The sequence below is a fragment of the Bos taurus genome, chromosome Y, assembly GCF_002263795.3.
Source record: "Bos taurus isolate L1 Dominette 01449 registration number 42190680 breed Hereford chromosome Y, ARS-UCD2.0, whole genome shotgun sequence".
In the NCBI taxonomy this organism is placed as follows: Eukaryota; Metazoa; Chordata; class Mammalia; order Artiodactyla; family Bovidae; genus Bos; species Bos taurus.
In genome coordinates this window covers 9611728-9634733 of record NC_082638.1, presented here as the reverse complement: position 1 = coordinate 9634733, position 23006 = coordinate 9611728, and the positions used below count along the sequence as shown (strand labels likewise).

Below are 23006 nucleotides of genomic sequence, written 5' to 3'. Positions count from 1 at the left end.
AGTAAACCTGTGGGACCGACTAGCTCTTTTGGGGGCGGGGAGTGAGGGGGATTGTCAGAAGGCGGGGGCTGCTGTGTGGGGGTGTTGGCGTGAGGCCGAAGAAAGGGGTGCCAGAAACGCAGGACGGGGTGAACGGGCCCTAGGAGATCCGGCGAACAGGCGGGGGCCTAGGCTGTGAGCCATGCACAGACTGCTGGCCCAAATCTAGACCAATGGCCGACAGGGTAGTGGGCGGCACTCTTATGGACACGCCCCCAGACCGGAGGGCATCTTCCGGGGTTCCTGTGCTGCTCCAGCGCCCCCACGTGGCCAGATTCTGCTCCAGGGAGGGACAGGGTTTTGCATGTGGCCGGGCTAGCCCCAGGCGCTGTCATTGACCTGGCTCTGGAAATTCCAAGCACGGGTTCCTGGTCCGCCGTCCGAACCGCACACTCCTGTGTCCCCTGGGACTGGCAATAACTGAGAGCTCTCCTTGAGTATCCAAGGGATACGCAGGGGTGCCAAGGGGCTGGATACTTTTCTTCAAGGGACAGAGAGCCTGCTGCTGTCCGGATGCTAGGGGAGTAGGGAAGAACCCCACCTACAGTGCTACAGTGGATCTCCACTGTTCGGGAACACCAGCGCCTTAGTGTACAGCGCTCGCTCTGTGTCTCTGTATCTTTGCTTCTGGCATAGCACTGTGTTGGGCAATCCTTCCGCGTGTGTAGCAGGCGCTGGTGTCTGTGTGTCTCCGTCTCTCTAAGTAGTGCTGTTGCCGTCTGCAACTCTGTGGACACCAGCGCTCAGAAGAGACGCTTATCCTTGGCGTGAAGGCAAGCCCTTCTCGTCCTGAGTGAGTTTCACCGGTGGGAATTCAGAGGGTTTTAGTCCACACGTTCGAAGAGTGCTTTCTCGACCTTGAAAGCCAACAGTGGGCGGTCACTGCTGAAGCGCAGAAGGGGACGGGCGACCCTCCCTCCCTCGCTGGGCCGACGTGAAAGCTGCACAAGCCTGAGGTGCCGTGGCCACACTGTGCGCAGAGGGAGAAACGAGGCCCGCTCTGCTGGCATGAGGGACCCCCCCCTGAACCTTGTGCGAATGCCGGCCAGGGAGACGCTAAGGACAGCTCCCCGTTAAGTCCCACGACTCACCGGTGTCGGAGACATGCACGGCTGCCATCGACCCTATGGAGGCCCTTTCAAAGTGGTTCTGTTCTCCATGTGAGAACACATCCCAGCCTGCCCTGTGGCCCAAGCCTGTGGGGCCTGGAGCAGCAAGAGGATCAAGCTAAACCAGCCATCCTATAGTCCTGACACACGATATATGCGTTCTACAAAGAGCTTGGGCATGGGCAGGGCCGACCCGATTCAGTTGCATGGACCGAGATGTGGGCTCAAGAGTGTTTGTCGGGGGCTTGAACAAAGGCAGGACCCAGCCTGGGTCATGGCAGGGACTGTGCTGTGGCCTCGGGAGTGTCTGTCGGGATGAACAAGGGCAGGATCCAGCCTGGATCAGTGCAGGGACCGAGATGTGCTCCAAGGAGTGTTTATCGGCTGCTTGATCATGGGCAGGACCCAGCCTGGCTCGATGACGGGACCGAGAGGTGGTGTCAGGTGTGTTTGTCAGGGGCTTGAACAAAGGGAGGATCCAGCCTGGTTCAGTGCAGGGACCGAGGGGTGGGCTCAGGAGGATTTGTCGGGGGTTTGAACAAGCGCAGGACCCAGCCTGGTTCAATGCAGCGAGTGAGATGCGGGCACAGTGGTGTTTCCTGGGGGGTGGGGGGGGGAGGGTGGTTGAACAAGGGGAGGGCACACCTTAGTTGAGTTCAGGAGCAGGGAGCCAGCTGTGGGCTCAATACTGTTTGCTGGGGGCTTACCTCAGGCCAGGAACCAGCCTGAGAATCAGATGCAGGCCCAGAAGTGTTGGTCAGTGGCTTCAACACGTGCAGCTCTTGGCCTGGTTCACGGCAGGGACAGAGAAGCCGGCTCAGGGGTATTTGTTCAGCGGCTTGAACAAGGGCAGGACCCAGACTGGGTCGGTGCAGGGCCCGAGATGTGGGCTCAGGAGTGCTTGTCGGGGCTTGAACATGGGAAGCACCCAGCCTGCTTCAGTGCAGGGACCGGGATGTGGGCTCAGGAGAGTTTGTCGGGGCTGGAAGATGGGCAGGGCCCACCCGATTCAGTGCAGGGCCCGAGATGTGGGCTCAGGAGTATTTGTCGGGGTCGGGAACAAGGGCAGCACCCAGCCGGGATCAGTGCAGGGACCGAGATGTGGGTTCCGGAGTATCTGTCGGGGGCTTGAACAAGACAAGGAGCCAGCCAGGTTCAATGCAGCGAGTGAGATGCGGGCTCAGTAGTGTTTCCTGGGGGCTTGAACAAGGGGAGGACACACCGTAGTTCAGGGGTACAGAGCGCGTTGTGGGCTCAGGAATGTGTTCCGGGGGCTTGACTAAGGCCAGGAACAAGCCTGAGAGTCCGATGCTGGCCCAGGAGTGTCGGTCGGGGGCTTGAAGAAGTGCAGGACCTGGCCTGGTTCGGTGCAGGAACCGAGATGTGCGCTCAGGAGTATTTGTCGGGGGTTTGGGCAAGGGCAGGACCCAGGATTTGCTCGCTGTGGCCAGCTGAGTGACAGGCGCCTGTGTTCTGCCTTCTCCCATCACCTTGGACAGCTTCACAGTACCAGTCACGTTGGCCGGATCCATTGTCTGTGCCTTCCCTCAGGGAACCAGAAAACAAGGAGCGCTGGCCTCCGCTGACTTGGAGAACCGCTTTCTCCGTGTGCATCTATCTAGGTCGTTCCTTGTCAATGGCGTGGCCCTGTTGCTAGCCCACCAGCCGTCAGGGCCCACAACACTCCGAGTGAGGCCCCTGTGCTTCCCACCTGTGTAGCTTGCTGAGTGCACCTGTCTCCCTGTCTCCCTATAGCAGGAAAAGGCCAAAGAGACGCCCGGGCCTGCAAGGGCCCCAAGAGACTGTGACAGGCCTGGGTCTGATCCAGTCTTGTGAAGAAGGAGCACGTGGATACAGGCACTCTTCCGATACAAGGCACGGAACCTGAGGCCGTAAAGGTAAGGCGGCAACCCTACACGCCGTCCCTTCTCTTTAACACTACCCAGACGCACTCAGTCCCTGAACCGATGCTGCCCTGGGCACCCGGCCCTGTCTGGGCCCACAGCTCATGCCTCCCTGGGCAGAAAGCAGCTTTGCTACCTCAAAGGCACCAAGAGGCCTTGTACCACCCGGGCCTCACTGCTTTGCTAAATGCCAAGACTCTCTTTCAGTTGCTCTCATTAGGCCCAGCTAGAATTCTCGACAGTCAGGCATCCCTGCTTGCCTACACAGCCCACATGCCAAGGAAGCCAGTCCCCGCTTGGGCCCGGGGACATCCAAGACGGTCACCTGGAAGGCAGGGTGCCTCTGAGTGTCATCTGGTGCAGATGCCCTACGACAGAATCAGAGATTCTGCTCCAGCGACACTGCCAGAAACCTCCGTCTGGGGCAGACGCACCCCTGAGCCCCTCTGGCCGCCCCGTCACAGCCGGGGGCAAGACCCCAGAGGAAGGAAGGAATTCACGTCAGGACTTGGAGCACGACCCATGGGGTGTCTTTGGCAGGGCCGCTAATGCCTAGCCCCTGGGCCCTGAAATCCACCAGCAGGCTCTCAACCGCCCCCAGGGGCTTCCCTGTCTGCCATTCTCCCGAGGTCCCTTGGCACATGCAAGTAGCCCACCGTCCTTGCTTCCTCCCTCTTCCCTCCCTCACAGGCACACTCCGGCAGAGGGACGCACACGTACCCCCACACCTGCACCTCCCTCGCCTTTCTGCCCTGCCGAGGAGGCTGGAAATGCCTGGACGTCTGCCACGCTCACACCCTGTCTCTCCTCGCGTGCCTGGGGTTTTGCACGGACAGCCTAGCTTAGCACATCTTGCGTTGTGTTTCGCATCATGCCAGTGTGTGCCACCCTCGTGGAGACAGCGTGCGGGCCGATGGGCCGATCCTGGGCAGCACTGGCCCAGGGCCCTCCCGGGTCTCCTTCTTCCGTGTGTGGAACAAGTCCCCAGTGCAGCAGGCAATCTGTGCCTCTTTCTCCTTCGGGTCTCTGCTCTTCTCTACAGGAACTTGGCCTCCTCTCCACCCCGGGTCCAGCCGTACCCTCGCCCACCATTTCCAGAGGCCGGCCCACGTCCCCATGGACTGAGGGCTCCTCAGGCAGCGGTTTCAAAGCCCCGCCCCACCTGATTTGCCCTCGCGGAATCCTCAGACCATGCACTTCCCTCTCCCTGGTCCAAGCACACACAACCACAAGTTAGAAGTGGCGAGCGTGTTTTGGATTTGGTCTAATTGCGGATTTCTCGAGCCACGGTCCGCAGGTATCACTGGCCATCTTTTCCTCATTCCCATCCCGGATACGGTCATGCGGAGAGTCGGTGACCAACCTCCGTCAGCCTGGGGACGCCTCGTGCCTCCTCTTCTGGTCGCTCGTCACCTCCTCTCCCGTCGCCTTCATCTCTGCGTCCGCCCTGGGCCGGACACACACACACACCCCCGCATAAAGACAGGTGACACAAGCACACGCGTGTACACACACACATGCTTGGCACGTGGACACGGACGCAAACAGGGAACACAGGGGTTTCAGGAGCCGAAGACCCGTGTCCAGCAATGACGGAGATGGTGTCACTAGGCACCATGTCCTGCCCTTGGGGCTCCCTGTCCACCTCCTCCCAGAGACGTCCGGATTTTCCCTGAAGCAACTTCAAGCTCAGCAGGTGTGGTGCTGGTGAGATCAGAGTATTGGATGTGGAAATTCACACAAGATCCCAAAGTCAGCGCACAGGTGCACTGGGGCCCTGGACAGGACGCCCTTTCAATGACAGGCCATCCTAGGTTAAGGGGCGGAAGTGAAGGGCCCAGGCATTCTCAAACTCAGTGAGAGGAAGGACGCCGGGGGAATGGCAGGACCCAAGGACAGATGATTCTGACACAGGCACTTAATTCACCCTGCCTCTAGTCGTATCACCTAGGACTCTCGCGCTGCCACCACAGCTGACTGGAGGGGGACTTACTGCGCTCTCGGACACACCGAGTCCCCCCCAGCCCCCAGTCTCAGCAAGTCACCTGCTGCATGCTTGACTCAGGCTCTGGCTCTGCAGCCAGTTTGCATGAGCCTGAGCATCCCCATTTGCGAAAGAAAGTACTGTGTCCCAGCTACTATTCGGCTGTCCCTACGGGGCCTACCTCCAGACCCCATCACCACATGTGTTTCTGTCAGTTGTCTCTCATGGACGAACCTTCCTCCCTGAGGTAGTACTTCAGGGGATCGTCCCACACGTCTTCGCTGATGATCTGCAGGCAACACGAGCAAGGTCAGCCAGGGGCTGACCAGGCTCCCAACCCTCCCATGAGCAGCCAAGAACTCCAACATCAACCACCAACTGTGTGCAAGCCCAAAGCAACCCCACCTCAGCAATCCTGTTCGATTCTGGGCCGTTGTGGCCTGACAGCCAGTTGAGAAAGTTAAGGCTCCTGGTGTCCAGCCTGCGGCTGGGGGCTCCCCGTCCAAAGTCCCAGAACCAGTGAACTGGAGTGGATCGACGTGCCCTGTACCCTGCAGACAGACAGGGGAGACTGGGGTGGACACCGCAGGTGCATCATCCACACGCTTGCACACCCACACTCATCACCCCGGGAGCCACCTTTTACCAGTGATGTCAAGGTAATACTCCTTAATGATCACCGAGTTCAAGAAGTAGGGGTTGTCCCGAAAGGAAAAGACCAGCTTGCAGCGGGACGGCGGATGGCTCCGCACCTGCACCTGCCAGGATAGCGAGGAGGGAAAAGGTGCAAGCTTCTAGGGGCCTCAGCTTGCCTCCAAGGCAGGCATGATCAGCTTCCCCGATGCCTCTCCAAAGTCTCACAGCACAGGAACATGGCTAACACGTTCCTCCCACTCCCCGCCAGGTCCCATACCCACCCTTCCTCAGTCTCCCTCACTGACCTTCAAGTCCATCATGTAGCCGAGAAAGTCTTGATCTTGGTCGCTGATCAGGACGGAGACTTGAGGGTGGCTCATAATCTGCTTTAGGTCAAGGAGCCATTCAGGCCACATGCCGGCCAAGAAGAGCCAGGAGCATCAGCCCTAGTCTGGGGTGGAACAAGGATACTGGAACACGCATCTGCAAGGAGCTTGGCGGGCACTGCCTCTTGCCCGGCCACTGCTGATATCCTCAGGACCTGCCATACCATCAGACACGCTCATGGCTCTGGGCCCCTTGGGATGGTGTGCATCTGCATTCCCCAAGCAGGGGCTGTTTCTGACCGCTACTCTGCTCCTCCAGACCTGTGTATGCTGGGTAGTGGCCTGTCACTGCTTATACGGTCAGACTTGCAGTCCTTGTGACAAACCGTGTCTGAAAGTAAAGGGCTTCTTGGGTATGTGTGTGTGTGTTTATGTGTACGTGTGTGTGTGTGTGCGTGTGCGTGTGCGTGTGTGCGTGTGTGCGTGTGTGTGTGAATGACTCACATGCCCCAGCAATGTGCCGGGATCACCCACATTTACACCAATAACTGTCTGCGAACGCTGCTCTTGTGTACCGTCTCTGGTCAATGTTGACTTAGAGGCCTCGGGGGCTGCGCCTCCTCAGATGCAGGCCTGAAGGAGACACTCAAAGGCATGGCTGCGACACGTCCACCTGTGGCCCTGCCCAGGCCCTACTCGGCTGTGCCTTTGGAGCCTGCCAATTGCCCAGGACCGCATTTCCTTCAGTGGCCTCCGGCGCCCTTCCTGTGCCCTCGCCTCCACCCCCTCCGCCTGCTCCTGCCCCTTCTCCCCTTCCTCGTCCTCCTGAGCAGCGGACCCCAAGGAGCAGCGCAAAGGATACAGCTTTGGCCCAGAAGCCAGGGATGCCCTGGATGATGGTGCTCCTCCGAGCCAAGTGACGCTTCCTCCTCTGATGGTTCTTGCGCATGAACTGAACGTAAGCCCTGCGGTTTTGCTCACGCTCAGAGCTCAGTTCTACCTGCAGGGCGGCCAGTGCCTGCAGGGCATCCAGCTCCTGGCGCTCACAAGGGCCTCCGGGCCTTTCCTGGCCCTGCTCCTCCACCGTCTTCTCCTCTAGCTCCTGGGAGGGCCGCTGTTCCTGCTCCTCATCCGCCACAACCTCCACCTCCTCCACGATGTCTTCCGCAAGCAGCTGGAACTCCCGCCCGATCCCCGCCACGTCTCCGTCCACCAGGGCCTCGCCCTCCTCCACCGCCTCCACCCTGAAGAGGGTGGCCTCTTGGCCTGGCGTGACAACTGCTGGTGACAAGGTCCCAGCTGCGCACTGCATCACGACGGCAGGCTGCGGGGTGGGGGCGGGGCCCTGCCCCCTGAGTACCTGGGCTCACAGCTTGGAAGGTGCGGGGTCCCGGGACGCTCCCGCCTTCCTCTGACCGCCTCTCACGTTCCTCTTGGCCTTGGCGGTGACCCCGAGCTGGGGCAGAGGCGAAGGGACGCGACATAAGAGCACAACAAGTGGGGCGTAATGGCGGCCCAGGCTGCAGTAAACCTGTGGGACCGACTAGCTCTTTTGGGGGCGGGGAGTGAGGGGGATTGTCAGAAGGCGGGGGCTGCTGTGTGGGGGTGTTGGCGTGAGGCCGAAGAAAGGGGTGCCAGAAACGCAGGACGGGGTGAACGGGCCCTAGGAGATCCGGCGAACAGGCGGGGGCCTAGGCTGTGAGCCATGCACAGACTGCTGGCCCAAATCTAGACCAATGGCCGACAGGGTAGTGGGCGGCACTCTTATGGACACGCCCCCAGACCGGAGGGCATCTTCCGGGGTTCCTGTGCTGCTCCAGCGCCCCCACGTGGCCAGATTCTGCTCCAGGGAGGGACAGGGTTTTGCATGTGGCCGGGCTAGCCCCAGGCGCTGTCATTGACCTGGCTCTGGAAATTCCAAGCACGGGTTCCTGGTCCGCCGTCCGAACCGCACACTCCTGTGTCCCCTGGGACTGGCAATAACTGAGAGCTCTCCTTGAGTATCCAAGGGATACGCAGGGGTGCCAAGGGGCTGGATACTTTTCTTCAAGGGACAGAGAGCCTGCTGCTGTCCGGATGCTAGGGGAGTAGGGAAGAACCCCACCTACAGTGCTACAGTGGATCTCCACTGTTCGGGAACACCAGCGCCTTAGTGTACAGCGCTCGCTCTGTGTCTCTGTATCTTTGCTTCTGGCATAGCACTGTGTTGGGCAATCCTTCCGCGTGTGTAGCAGGCGCTGGTGTCTGTGTGTCTCCGTCTCTCTAAGTAGTGCTGTTGCCGTCTGCAACTCTGTGGACACCAGCGCTCAGAAGAGACGCTTATCCTTGGCGTGAAGGCAAGCCCTTCTCGTCCTGAGTGAGTTTCACCGGTGGGAATTCAGAGGGTTTTAGTCCACACGTTCGAAGAGTGCTTTCTCGACCTTGAAAGCCAACAGTGGGCGGTCACTGCTGAAGCGCAGAAGGGGACGGGCGACCCTCCCTCCCTCGCTGGGCCGACGTGAAAGCTGCACAAGCCTGAGGTGCCGTGGCCACACTGTGCGCAGAGGGAGAAACGAGGCCCGCTCTGCTGGCATGAGGGACCCCCCCCTGAACCTTGTGCGAATGCCGGCCAGGGAGACGCTAAGGACAGCTCCCCGTTAAGTCCCACGACTCACCGGTGTCGGAGACATGCACGGCTGCCATCGACCCTATGGAGGCCCTTTCAAAGTGGTTCTGTTCTCCATGTGAGAACACATCCCAGCCTGCCCTGTGGCCCAAGCCTGTGGGGCCTGGAGCAGCAAGAGGATCAAGCTAAACCAGCCATCCTATAGTCCTGACACACGATATATGCGTTCTACAAAGAGCTTGGGCATGGGCAGGGCCGACCCGATTCAGTTGCATGGACCGAGATGTGGGCTCAAGAGTGTTTGTCGGGGGCTTGAACAAAGGCAGGACCCAGCCTGGGTCATGGCAGGGACTGTGCTGTGGCCTCGGGAGTGTCTGTCGGGATGAACAAGGGCAGGATCCAGCCTGGATCAGTGCAGGGACCGAGATGTGCTCCAAGGAGTGTTTATCGGCTGCTTGATCATGGGCAGGACCCAGCCTGGCTCGATGACGGGACCGAGAGGTGGTGTCAGGTGTGTTTGTCAGGGGCTTGAACAAAGGGAGGATCCAGCCTGGTTCAGTGCAGGGACCGAGGGGTGGGCTCAGGAGGATTTGTCGGGGGTTTGAACAAGCGCAGGACCCAGCCTGGTTCAATGCAGCGAGTGAGATGCGGGCACAGTGGTGTTTCCTGGGGGGTGGGGGGGGGAGGGTGGTTGAACAAGGGGAGGGCACACCTTAGTTGAGTTCAGGAGCAGGGAGCCAGCTGTGGGCTCAATACTGTTTGCTGGGGGCTTACCTCAGGCCAGGAACCAGCCTGAGAATCAGATGCAGGCCCAGAAGTGTTGGTCAGTGGCTTCAACACGTGCAGCTCTTGGCCTGGTTCACGGCAGGGACAGAGAAGCCGGCTCAGGGGTATTTGTTCAGCGGCTTGAACAAGGGCAGGACCCAGACTGGGTCGGTGCAGGGCCCGAGATGTGGGCTCAGGAGTGCTTGTCGGGGCTTGAACATGGGAAGCACCCAGCCTGCTTCAGTGCAGGGACCGGGATGTGGGCTCAGGAGAGTTTGTCGGGGCTGGAAGATGGGCAGGGCCCACCCGATTCAGTGCAGGGCCCGAGATGTGGGCTCAGGAGTATTTGTCGGGGTCGGGAACAAGGGCAGCACCCAGCCGGGATCAGTGCAGGGACCGAGATGTGGGTTCCGGAGTATCTGTCGGGGGCTTGAACAAGACAAGGAGCCAGCCAGGTTCAATGCAGCGAGTGAGATGCGGGCTCAGTAGTGTTTCCTGGGGGCTTGAACAAGGGGAGGACACACCGTAGTTCAGGGGTACAGAGCGCGTTGTGGGCTCAGGAATGTGTTCCGGGGGCTTGACTAAGGCCAGGAACAAGCCTGAGAGTCCGATGCTGGCCCAGGAGTGTCGGTCGGGGGCTTGAAGAAGTGCAGGACCTGGCCTGGTTCGGTGCAGGAACCGAGATGTGCGCTCAGGAGTATTTGTCGGGGGTTTGGGCAAGGGCAGGACCCAGGATTTGCTCGCTGTGGCCAGCTGAGTGACAGGCGCCTGTGTTCTGCCTTCTCCCATCACCTTGGACAGCTTCACAGTACCAGTCACGTTGGCCGGATCCATTGTCTGTGCCTTCCCTCAGGGAACCAGAAAACAAGGAGCGCTGGCCTCCGCTGACTTGGAGAACCGCTTTCTCCGTGTGCATCTATCTAGGTCGTTCCTTGTCAATGGCGTGGCCCTGTTGCTAGCCCACCAGCCGTCAGGGCCCACAACACTCCGAGTGAGGCCCCTGTGCTTCCCACCTGTGTAGCTTGCTGAGTGCACCTGTCTCCCTGTCTCCCTATAGCAGGAAAAGGCCAAAGAGACGCCCGGGCCTGCAAGGGCCCCAAGAGACTGTGACAGGCCTGGGTCTGATCCAGTCTTGTGAAGAAGGAGCACGTGGATACAGGCACTCTTCCGATACAAGGCACGGAACCTGAGGCCGTAAAGGTAAGGCGGCAACCCTACACGCCGTCCCTTCTCTTTAACACTACCCAGACGCACTCAGTCCCTGAACCGATGCTGCCCTGGGCACCCGGCCCTGTCTGGGCCCACAGCTCATGCCTCCCTGGGCAGAAAGCAGCTTTGCTACCTCAAAGGCACCAAGAGGCCTTGTACCACCCGGGCCTCACTGCTTTGCTAAATGCCAAGACTCTCTTTCAGTTGCTCTCATTAGGCCCAGCTAGAATTCTCGACAGTCAGGCATCCCTGCTTGCCTACACAGCCCACATGCCAAGGAAGCCAGTCCCCGCTTGGGCCCGGGGACATCCAAGACGGTCACCTGGAAGGCAGGGTGCCTCTGAGTGTCATCTGGTGCAGATGCCCTACGACAGAATCAGAGATTCTGCTCCAGCGACACTGCCAGAAACCTCCGTCTGGGGCAGACGCACCCCTGAGCCCCTCTGGCCGCCCCGTCACAGCCGGGGGCAAGACCCCAGAGGAAGGAAGGAATTCACGTCAGGACTTGGAGCACGACCCATGGGGTGTCTTTGGCAGGGCCGCTAATGCCTAGCCCCTGGGCCCTGAAATCCACCAGCAGGCTCTCAACCGCCCCCAGGGGCTTCCCTGTCTGCCATTCTCCCGAGGTCCCTTGGCACATGCAAGTAGCCCACCGTCCTTGCTTCCTCCCTCTTCCCTCCCTCACAGGCACACTCCGGCAGAGGGACGCACACGTACCCCCACACCTGCACCTCCCTCGCCTTTCTGCCCTGCCGAGGAGGCTGGAAATGCCTGGACGTCTGCCACGCTCACACCCTGTCTCTCCTCGCGTGCCTGGGGTTTTGCACGGACAGCCTAGCTTAGCACATCTTGCGTTGTGTTTCGCATCATGCCAGTGTGTGCCACCCTCGTGGAGACAGCGTGCGGGCCGATGGGCCGATCCTGGGCAGCACTGGCCCAGGGCCCTCCCGGGTCTCCTTCTTCCGTGTGTGGAACAAGTCCCCAGTGCAGCAGGCAATCTGTGCCTCTTTCTCCTTCGGGTCTCTGCTCTTCTCTACAGGAACTTGGCCTCCTCTCCACCCCGGGTCCAGCCGTACCCTCGCCCACCATTTCCAGAGGCCGGCCCACGTCCCCATGGACTGAGGGCTCCTCAGGCAGCGGTTTCAAAGCCCCGCCCCACCTGATTTGCCCTCGCGGAATCCTCAGACCATGCACTTCCCTCTCCCTGGTCCAAGCACACACAACCACAAGTTAGAAGTGGCGAGCGTGTTTTGGATTTGGTCTAATTGCGGATTTCTCGAGCCACGGTCCGCAGGTATCACTGGCCATCTTTTCCTCATTCCCATCCCGGATACGGTCATGCGGAGAGTCGGTGACCAACCTCCGTCAGCCTGGGGACGCCTCGTGCCTCCTCTTCTGGTCGCTCGTCACCTCCTCTCCCGTCGCCTTCATCTCTGCGTCCGCCCTGGGCCGGACACACACACACACCCCCGCATAAAGACAGGTGACACAAGCACACGCGTGTACACACACACATGCTTGGCACGTGGACACGGACGCAAACAGGGAACACAGGGGTTTCAGGAGCCGAAGACCCGTGTCCAGCAATGACGGAGATGGTGTCACTAGGCACCATGTCCTGCCCTTGGGGCTCCCTGTCCACCTCCTCCCAGAGACGTCCGGATTTTCCCTGAAGCAACTTCAAGCTCAGCAGGTGTGGTGCTGGTGAGATCAGAGTATTGGATGTGGAAATTCACACAAGATCCCAAAGTCAGCGCACAGGTGCACTGGGGCCCTGGACAGGACGCCCTTTCAATGACAGGCCATCCTAGGTTAAGGGGCGGAAGTGAAGGGCCCAGGCATTCTCAAACTCAGTGAGAGGAAGGACGCCGGGGGAATGGCAGGACCCAAGGACAGATGATTCTGACACAGGCACTTAATTCACCCTGCCTCTAGTCGTATCACCTAGGACTCTCGCGCTGCCACCACAGCTGACTGGAGGGGGACTTACTGCGCTCTCGGACACACCGAGTCCCCCCCAGCCCCCAGTCTCAGCAAGTCACCTGCTGCATGCTTGACTCAGGCTCTGGCTCTGCAGCCAGTTTGCATGAGCCTGAGCATCCCCATTTGCGAAAGAAAGTACTGTGTCCCAGCTACTATTCGGCTGTCCCTACGGGGCCTACCTCCAGACCCCATCACCACATGTGTTTCTGTCAGTTGTCTCTCATGGACGAACCTTCCTCCCTGAGGTAGTACTTCAGGGGATCGTCCCACACGTCTTCGCTGATGATCTGCAGGCAACACGAGCAAGGTCAGCCAGGGGCTGACCAGGCTCCCAACCCTCCCATGAGCAGCCAAGAACTCCAACATCAACCACCAACTGTGTGCAAGCCCAAAGCAACCCCACCTCAGCAATCCTGTTCGATTCTGGGCCGTTGTGGCCTGACAGCCAGTTGAGAAAGTTAAGGCTCCTGGTGTCCAGCCTGCGGCTGGGGGCTCCCCGTCCAAAGTCCCAGAACCAGTGGACTGGAGTGGATCGACGTGCCCTGTACCCTGCAGACAGACAGGGGAGATGGGGTGGACACCGCAGGTGCATCATCCACACGCTTGCACACCCACACTCATCACCCCGGGAGCCACCTTTTACCAGTGATGTCAAGGTAATACTCCTTAATGATCACCGAGTTCAAGAAGTAGGGGTTGTCCCGAAAGGAAAAGACCAGCTTGCAGCGGGACGGCGGATGGCTCCGCACCTGCACCTGCCAGGATAGCGAGGAGGGAAAAGGTGCAAGCTTCTAGGGGCCTCAGCTTGCCTCCAAGGCAGGCATGATCAGCTTCCCCGATGCCTCTCCAAAGTCTCACAGCACAGGAACATGGCTAACACGTTCCTCCCACTCCCCGCCAGGTCCCATACCCACCCTTCCTCAGTCTCCCTCACTGACCTTCAAGTCCATCATGTAGCCGAGAAAGTCTTGATCTTGGTCGCTGATCAGGACGGAGACTTGAGGGTGGCTCATAATCTGCTTTAGGTCAAGGAGCCATTCAGGCCACATGCCGGCCAAGAAGAGCCAGGAGCATCAGCCCTAGTCTGGGGTGGAACAAGGATACTGGAACACGCATCTGCAAGGAGCTTGGCGGGCACTGCCTCTTGCCCGGCCACTGCTGATATCCTCAGGACCTGCCATACCATCAGACACGCTCATGGCTCTGGGCCCCTTGGGATGGTGTGCATCTGCATTCCCCAAGCAGGGGCTGTTTCTGACCGCTACTCTGCTCCTCCAGACCTGTGTATGCTGGGTAGCGGCCTGTCACTGCTTATACGGGCAGACTTGCAGTCCTTGTGACAAACCGTGTCTGAAAGTAAAGGGCTTCTTGGGTATGTGTGTGTGTGTTTATGTGTACGTGTGTGTGTGTGTGCGTGTGCGTGTGCGTGTGTGCGTGTGTGTGTGAATGACTCACATGCCCCAGCAATGTGCCGGGATCACCCACATTTACACCAATAACTGTCTGCGAACGCTGCTCTTGTGTACCGTCTCTGGTCAATGTTGACTTAGAGGCCTCGGGGGCTGCGCCTCCTCAGATGCAGGCCTGAAGGAGACACTCAAAGGCATGGCTGCGACACGTCCACCTGTGGCCCTGCCCAGGCCCTACTCGGCTGTGCCTTTGGAGCCTGCCAATTGCCCAGGACCGCATTTCCTTCAGTGGCCTCCGGCGCCCTTCCTGTGCCCTCGCCTCCACCCCCTCCGCCTGCTCCTGCCCCTTCTCCCCTTCCTCGTCCTCCTGAGCAGCGGACCCCAAGGAGCAGCGCAAAGGATACAGCTTTGGCCCAGAAGCCAGGGATGCCCTGGATGATGGTGCTCCTCCGAGCCAAGTGACGCTTCCTCCTCTGATGGTTCTTGCGCATGAACTGAACGTAAGCCCTGCGGTTTTGCTCACGCTCAGAGCTCAGTTCTACCTGCAGGGCGGCCAGTGCCTGCAGGGCATCCAGCTCCTGGCGCTCACAAGGGCCTCCGGGCCTTTCCTGGCCCTGCTCCTCCACCGTCTTCTCCTCTAGCTCCTGGGAGGGCTGCTGTTCCTGCTCCTCATCCGCCACAACCTCCACCTCCTCCACGATGTCTTCCGCAAGCAGCTGGAACTCCCGCCCGATCCCCGCCACGTCTCCGTCCACCAGGGCCTCGCCCTCCTCCACCGCCTCCACCCTGAAGAGGGTGGCCTCTTGGCCTGGCGTGACAACTGCTGGTGACAAGGTCCCAGCTGCGCACTGCATCACGACGGCAGGCTGCGGGGTGGGGGAGGGGGGGTGGGGGCGGGGCCCTGCCCCCTGAGTACCTGGGCTCACAACTTGGAAGGTGCGGGGTCCCGGGACGCTCCCGCCTTCCTCTGACCGCCTCTCACGTTCCTCTTGGCCTTGGCGGTGACCCCGAGCTGGGGCAGAGGCGAAGGGACGCGACATAAGAGCACAACAAGTGGGGCGTAATGGCGGCCCAGGCTGCAGTAAACCTGTGGGACCGACTAGCTCTTTTGGGGGCGGGGAGTGAGGGGGATTGTCAGAAGGCGGGGGCTGCTGTGTGGGGGTGTTGGCGTGAGGCCGAAGAAAGGGGTGCCAGAAACGCAGGACGGGGTGAACGGGCCCTAGGAGATCCGGCGAACAGGCGGGGGCCTAGGCTGTGAGCCATGCACAGACTGCTGGCCCAAATCTAGACCAATGGCCGACAGGGTAGTGGGCGGCACTCTTATGGACACGCCCCCAGACCGGAGGGCATCTTCCGGGGTTCCTGTGCTGCTCCAGCGCCCCCACGTGGCCAGATTCTGCTCCAGGGAGGGACAGGGTTTTGCATGTGGCCGGGCTAGCCCCAGGCGCTGTCATTGACCTGGCTCTGGAAATTCCAAGCACGGGTTCCTGCTCCGCCATCCGAACCGCACACTCCTGTGTCCCCTGGGACTGGCAATAACTGAGAGCTCTCCCTGAGTATCCAAGGGATACGCAGGGGTGCCAAGGGGCTGGATACTTTTCTTCAAGGGACAGAGAGCCTGCTGCTGTCCGGATGCTAGGGGAGTAGGGAAGAACCCCACCTACAGTGCTACAGTGGATCTCCACTGTTCGGGAACACCAGCGCCTTAGTGTACAGCGCTCGCTCTGTGTCTCTGTATCTTTGCTTCTGGCATAGCACTGTGTTGGGCAATCCTTCCGCGTGTGTAGCAGGCGCTGGTGTCTGTGTGTCTCCGTCTCTCTAAGTAGTGCTGTTGCCGTCTGCAACTCTGTGGACACCAGCGCTCAGAAGAGACGCTTATCCTTGGCGTGAAGGCAAGCCCTTCTCGTCCTGAGTGAGTTTCACCGGTGGGAGTTCAGAGGGTTTTAGTCCACACGTTCGGAGAGTGCTTTCTCGACCTTGAAAGCCAACAGTGGGCGGTCACTGCTGAAGCGCAGAAGGGGACGGGCGACCCTCCCTCCCTTGCTGGGCCGACGTGAAAGCTGCACAAGCCTGAGGTGCCGTGGCCACACTGTGCGCAGAGGGAGAAACGAGGCCCGCTCTGCTGGCATGAGGGACCCCCCCTGAACCTTGTGCGAATGCCGGCCAGGGAGACGCTAAGGACAGCTCCCCGTTAAGTCCCACGACTCACCGGTGTCGGAGACATGCACGGCTGCCATCGACCCTATGGAGGCCCTTTCAAAGTGGTTCTGTTCTCCATGTGAGAACACATCCTAGCCTGCCCTGTGGCCCAAGCCTGTGGGGCCTGGAGCAGCAAGAGGATCAAGCTAAACCAGCCATCCTATAGTCCTGACACACGATATATGCGTTCTACAAAGAGCTTGGGCATGGGCAGGGCCGACCCGATTCAGTTGCATGGACCGAGATGTGGGTTAAAGAGTGTTTCTCGGGGGCTTGAACAAAGGCAGGACCCAGCCTGGGTCATGGCAGGGACTGTGCTGTGGCCTCGGGAGTGTCTGTCGGGATGAACAAGGGCAGGATCCAGCCTGGATCAGTGCAGGGACCGAGATGTGCTCCAAGGAGTGTTTATCGGCTGCTTGATCATGGGCAGGACCCAGCCTGGCTCGATGACGGGACCGAGAGGTGGTGTCAGGTGTGTTTGTCAGGGGCTTGAACAAAGGGAGGATCCAGCCTGGTTCAGTGCAGGGACCGAGGGGTGGGCTCAGGAGGATTTGTCGGGGGTTTGAACAAGCGCAGGACCCAGCCTGGTTCAATGCAGCGAGTGAGATGCGGGCACAGTGGTGTTTCCTGGGGGGTGGGGGGGGGAGGGTGGTTGAACAAGGGGAGGGCACACCTTAGTTGAGTTCAGGAGCAGGGAGCCAGCTGTGGGCTCAATACTGTTTGCTGGGGGCTTACCTCAGGCCAGGAACCAGCCTGAGAATCAGATGCAGGCCCAGAAGTGTTGGTCAGTGGCTTCAACACGTGCAGCTCTTGGCCTGGTTCACGGCAGGGACAGAGAAGCCGGCTCAGGGGTATTTGTTCAGCGGCTTGAACAAGGGCAGGACCCAGACTGGGTCGGTGCAGGGCCCGAGATGTGGGCTCAGGAGTGCTTGTCGGGGCTTGAACATGGGAAGCACCCAGCCTGCTTCAGTGCAGGGACCGGGATGTGGGCTCAGGAGAGTTTGTCGGGGCTGGAAGATGGGCAGGGCCCACCCGATTCAGTGCAGGGCCCGAGATGTGGGCTCAGGAGTATTTGTCGGGGTCGGGAACAAGGGCAGCACCCAGCCGGGATCAGTGCAGGGACCGAGATGTGGGTTCCGGAGTATCTGTCGGGGGCTTGAACAAGACAAGGAGCCAGCCAGGTTCAATGCAGCGAGTGAGATGCGGGCTCAGTAGTGTTTCCTGGGGGCTTGAACAAGGGGAGGACACACCATAGTTCAGGGGTACAGAGCGCGTTGTGGGCTCAGGAATGTGTTCCGGGGGCTTGACTAAGGCCAGGAACAAGCCTGAGAGTCCGATGCTGGCCCAGGAGTGTCGGTCGGGGGCTTGAAGAAGTGCAGGACCTGGCCTGGTTCGGTGCAGGAACCGAGATGTGCGCTCAGGAGTATTTGTCGGGGGGTTGGGCAAGGGCAGGACCCAGGATTTGCTCGCTGTGGCCAGCTGAGTGACAGGCGCCTGTGTTCTGCCTTCTCCCATCACCTTGGACAGCTTCACAGTACCAGTCACGTTGGCCGGATCCATTGTCTGTGCCTTCCCTCAGGGAACCAGAAAACAAGGAGCGCTGGCCTCCGCTGACTTGGAGAACCGCTTTCTCCGTGTGCATCTATCTAGGTCGTTCCTTGTCAATGGCGTGGCCCTGTTGCTAGCCCACCAGCCGTCAGGGCCCACAACACTCCGAGTGAGGCCCCTGTGCTTCCCACCTGTGTAGCTTGCTGAGTGCACCTGTCTCCCTGTCTCCCTGTAGCAGGAAAAGGCCAAAGAGACGCCCGGGCCTGCAAGGGCCCCAAGAGACTGTGACAGGCCTGGGTCTGATCCAATCTTGTGAAGAAGGAGCACGTGGATACAGGCACTCTTCCGATACAAGGCACGGAACCTGAGGCCGTAAAGGTAAGGCGGCAACCCTACACGCCGTCCCTTCTCTTTAACACTACCCAGACGCACTCAGTCCCTGAACCGATGCTGCCCTGGGCACCCGGCCCTGTCTGGGCCCACAGCTCATGCCTCCCTGGGCAGAAAGCAGCTTTGCTACCTCAAAGGCACCAAGAGGCCTTGTACCACCCGGGCCTCACTGCTTTGCTAAATGCCAAGACTCTCTTTCAGTTGCTCTCATTAGGCCCAGCTAGAATTCCCGACAGTCAGGCATCCCTGTTGCCTACACAGCCCACATGCCAAGGAAGCCAGTCCCCGCTTGGGCCCGGGGACATCCAAGACGGTCACCTGGAAGGCAGGGTGCCTCTGAGTGTCATCTGGTGCAGATGCCCTACGACAGAATCAGAGATTCTGCTCCAGCGACACTGCCAGAAACCTCCGTCTGGGGCAGACGCACCCCTGAGCCCCTCTGGCCGCCCCGTCACAGCCGGGGGCAAGACCCCAGAGGAAGGAAGGAATTCACGTCAGGACTTGGAGCACGACCCATGGGGTGTCTTTGGCAGGGCCGCTAATGCCTAGCCCCTGGGCCCTGAAATCCACCAGCAGGCTCTCAACCGCCCCCAGGGGCTTCCCTGTCTGCCATTCTCCCGAGGTCCCTTGGCACATGCAAGTAGCCCACCGTCCTTGCTTCCTCCCTCTTCCCTCCCTCACAGGCACACTCCGGCAGAGGGACGCACACGTACACCCACACCTGCGCCTCCCTCGCCTTTCTGCCCTGCCGAGGAGGCTGGAAATGCCTGGACGTCTGCCACGCTCACACCCTGTCTCTCCTCGCGTGCCTGGGGTTTTGCACGGACAGCCTAGCTTAGCACATCTTGCGTTGTGTTTCGCATCATGCCAGTGTGTGCCACCCTCGTGGAGACAGCGTGCGGGCCGATGGGCCGATCCTGGGCAGCACTGGCCCAGGGCCCTCCCGGGTCTCCTTCTTCCGTGTGTGGAACAAGTCCCCAGTGCAGCAGGCAATCTGTGCCTCTTTCTCCTTCGGGTCTCTGCTCTTCTCTACAGGAACTTGGCCTCCTCTCCACCCCGGGTCCAGCCGTACCCTCGCCCACCATTTCCAGAGGCCGGCCCACGTCCCCATGGACTGAGGGCTCCTCAGGCAGCGGTTTCAAAGCCCCGCCCCACCTGATTTGCCCTCGCGGAATCCTCAGACCATGCACTTCCCTCTCCCTGGTCCAAGCACACACAACCACAAGTTAGAAGTGGCGAGCGTGTTTTGGATTTGGTCTAATTGCGGATTTCTCGAGCCATGGTCCGCAGGTATCACTGGCCATCTTTTCCTCATTCCCATCCCGGATACGGTCATGCGGAGAGTCGGTGACCAACCTCCGTCAGCCTGGGGACGCCTCGTGCCTCCTCTTCTGGTCGCTCGTCACCTCCTCTCCCGTCGCCTTCATCTCTGCGTCCGCCCTGGGCCGGACACACACACACACCCCCGCATAAAGACAGGTGACACAAGCACACGCGTGTACACACACACATGCTTGGCACGTGGACACGGACGCAAACAGGGAACACAGGGGTTTCAGGAGCCGAAGACCCGTGTCCAGCAATGACGGAGATGGTGTCACTAGGCACCATGTCCTGCCCTTGGGGCTCCCTGTCCACCTCCTCCCAGAGACGTCCGGATTTTCCCTGAAGCAACTTCAAGCTCAGCAGGTGTGGTGCTGGTGAGATCAGAGTATTGGATGTGGAAATTCACACAAGATCCCAAAGTCAGCGCACAGGTGCACTGGGGCCCTGGACAGGACGCCCTTTCAATGACAGGCCATCCTAGGTTAAGGGGCGGAAGTGAAGGGCCCAGGCATTCTCAAACTCAGTGAGAGGAAGGACGCCGGGGGAATGGCAGGACCCAAGGACAGATGATTCTGACACAGGCACTTAATTCACCCTGCCTCTAGTCGTATCACCTAGGACTCTCGCGCTGCCACCACAGCTGACTGGAGGGGGACTTACTGCGCTCTCGGACACACCGAGTCCCCCCCAGCCCCCAGTCTCAGCAAGTCACCTGCTGCATGCTTGACTCAGGCTCTGGCTCTGCAGCCAGTTTGCATGAGCCTGAGCATCCCCATTTGCGAAAGAAAGTACTGTGTCCCAGCTACTATTCGGCTGTCCCTACGGGGCCTACCTCCAGACCCCATCACCACATGTGTTTCTGTCAGTTGTCTCTCATGGACGAACCTTCCTCCCTGAAGTAGTACTTCAGGGGATCGTCCCACACGTCTTCGCTGATGATCTGCAGGCAACACGAGCAAGGTCAGCCAGGGGCTGACCAGGCTCCCAACCCTCCCATGAGCAGCCAAGAACTCCAACATCAACCACCAACTGTGTGCAAGCCCAAAGCAACCCCACCTCAGCAATCCTGTTCGATTCTGGGCCGTTGTGGCCTGACAGCCAGTTGAGAAAGTTAAGGCTCCTGGTGTCCAGCCTGCGGCTGGGGGCTCCCCGTCCAAAGTCCCAGAACCAGTGGACTGGAGTGGATCGACGTGCCCTGTACCCTGCAGACAGACAGGGGAGACTGGGGTGGACACCGCAGGTGCATCATCCACACGCTTGCACACCCACACTCATCACCCCGGGAGCCACCTTTTACCAGTGATGTCAAGGTAATACTCCTTAATGATCACCGAGTTCAAGAAGTAGGGGTTGTCCCGAAAGGAAAAGACCAGCTTGCAGCGGGACGGCGGATGGCTCCGCACCTGCACCTGCCAGGATAGCGAGGAGGGAAAAGGTGCAAGCTTCTAGGGGCCTCAGCTTGCCTCCAAGGCAGGCATGATCAGCTTCCCCGATGCCTCTCCAAAGTCTCACAGCACAGGAACATGGCTAACACGTTCCTCCCACTCCCCGCCAGGTCCCATACCCACCCTTCCTCAGTCTCCCTCACTGACCTTCAAGTCCATCATGTAGCCGAGAAAGTCTTGATCTTGGTCGCTGATCAGGACGGAGACTTGAGGGTGGCTCATAATCTGCTTTAGGTCAAGGAGCCATTCAGGCCACATGCCGGCCAAGAAGAGCCAGGAGCATCAGCCCTAGTCTGGGGTGGAACAAGGATACTGGAACACGCATCTGCAAGGAGCTTGGCGGGCACTGCCTCTTGCCCGGCCACTGCTGATATCCTCAGGACCTGCCATACCATCAGACACGCTCATGGCTCTGGGCCCCTTGGGATGGTGTGCATCTGCATTCCCCAAGCAGGGGCTGTTTCTGACCGCTACTCTGCTCCTCCAGACCTGTGTATGCTGGGTAGTGGCCTGTCACTGCTTATACGGTCAGACTTGCAGTCCTTGTGACAAACCGTGTCTGAAAGTAAAGGGCTTCTTGGGTATGTGTGTGTGTGTTTATGTGTACGTGTGTGTGTGTGTGCGTGTGCGTGTGCGTGTGCGTGTGTGCGTGTGTGCGTGTGTGTGTGAATGACTCACATGCCCCAGCAATGTGCCGGGATCACCCACATTTACACCAATAACTGTCTGCGAACGCTGCTCTTGTGTACCGTCTCTGGTCAATGTTGACTTAGAGGCCTCGGGGGCTGCGCCTCCTCAGATGCAGGCCTGAAGGAGACACTCAAAGGCATGGCTGCGACACGTCCACCTGTGGCCCTGCCCAGGCCCTACTCGGCTGTGCCTTTGGAGCCTGCCAATTGCCCAGGACCGCATTTCCTTCAGTGGCCTCCGGCGCCCTTCCTGTGCCCTCGCCTCCACCCCCTCCGCCTGCTCCTGCCCCTTCTCCCCTTCCTCGTCCTCCTGAGCAGCGGACCCCAAGGAGCAGCGCAAAGGATACAGCTTTGGCCCAGAAGCCAGGGATGCCCTGGATGATGGCGCTCCTCCGAGCCAAGTGACGCTTCCTCCTCTGATGGTTCTTGCGCATGAACTGAACGTAAGCCCTGCGGTTTTGCTCACGCTCAGAGCTCAGTTCTACCTGCAGGGCGGCCAGTGCCTGCAGGGCATCCAGCTCCTGGCGCTCACAAGGGCCTCCGGGCCTTTCCTGGCCCTGCTCCTCCACCGTCTTCTCCTCTAGCTCCTGGGAGGGCCGCTGTTCCTGCTCCTCATCCGCCACAACCTCCACCTCCTCCACGATGTCTTCCGCAAGCAGCTGGAACTCCCGCCCGATCCCCGCCACGTCTCCGTCCACCAGGGCCTCGCCCTCCTCCACCGCCTCCACCCTGAAGAGGGTGGCCTCTTGGCCTGGCGTGACAACTGCTGGTGACAAGGTCCCAGCTGCGCACTGCATCACGACGGCAGGCTGCGGGGTGGGGGCGGGGCCCTGCCCCCTGAGTACCTGGGCTCACAGCTTGGAAGGTGCGGGGTCCCGGGACGCTCCCGCCTTCCTCTGACCGCCTCTCACGTTCCTCTTGGCCTTGGCGGTGACCCCGAGCTGGGGCAGAGGCGAAGGGACGCGACATAAGAGCACAGCAAGTGGGGCGTAATGGCGGCCCAGGCTGCAGTAAACCTGTGGGACCGACTAGCTCTTTTGGGGGCGGGGAGTGAGGGGGATTGTCAGAAGGCGGGGGCTGCTGTGTGGGGGTGTTGGCGTGAGGCCGAAGAAAGGGGTGCCAGAAACGCAGGACGGGGTGAACGGGCCCTAGGAGATCCGGCGAACAGGCGGGGGCCTAGGCTGTGAGCCATGCACAGACTGCTGGCCCAAATCTAGACCAATGGCCGACAGGGTAGTGGGCGGCACTCTTATGGACACGCCCCCAGACCGGAGGGCATCTTCCGGGGTTCCTGTGCTGCTCCAGCGCCCCCACGTGGCCAGATTCTGCTCCAGGGAGGGACAGGGTTTTGCATGTGGCCGGGCTAGCCCCAGGCGCTGTCATTGACCTGGCTCTGGAAATTCCAAGCACGGGTTCCTGGTCCGCCGTCCGAACCGCACA

At 60.2% G+C, this 23006-nt stretch overlaps 2 protein-coding genes across 2 annotated transcripts; both read right to left on the bottom strand.

Moving 5' to 3' along the window:
* Positions 1–5247: 5247 nt before the first annotated feature.
* On the bottom strand, positions 5248–7482 carry LOC132344599 (testis-specific Y-encoded protein 1-like). Its single transcript, XM_059884265.1, has 6 exons — positions 7359–7482; positions 6861–7276; positions 5978–6055; positions 5683–5794; positions 5442–5587; positions 5248–5325 (listed from the first exon to the last, which is right to left on the bottom strand). Exons 1-6 carry the CDS (start codon positions 7480–7482, stop codon positions 5248–5250), a joined length of 954 nt encoding a protein of 317 aa, XP_059740248.1.
* Positions 7483–20294: 12812 nt separating this feature from the next.
* LOC132344598 (testis-specific Y-encoded protein 1-like) lies at positions 20295–22535 on the bottom strand. The gene is made up of 6 exons (XM_059884264.1): positions 22412–22535; positions 21914–22329; positions 21025–21102; positions 20730–20841; positions 20489–20634; positions 20295–20372 (listed from the first exon to the last, which is right to left on the bottom strand). The coding sequence occupies exons 1-6, from the start codon at positions 22533–22535 to the stop codon at positions 20295–20297; spliced, it is 954 nt and encodes a 317-aa protein (XP_059740247.1).
* Between the last annotated feature and the right edge of the window lie 471 nt (positions 22536–23006).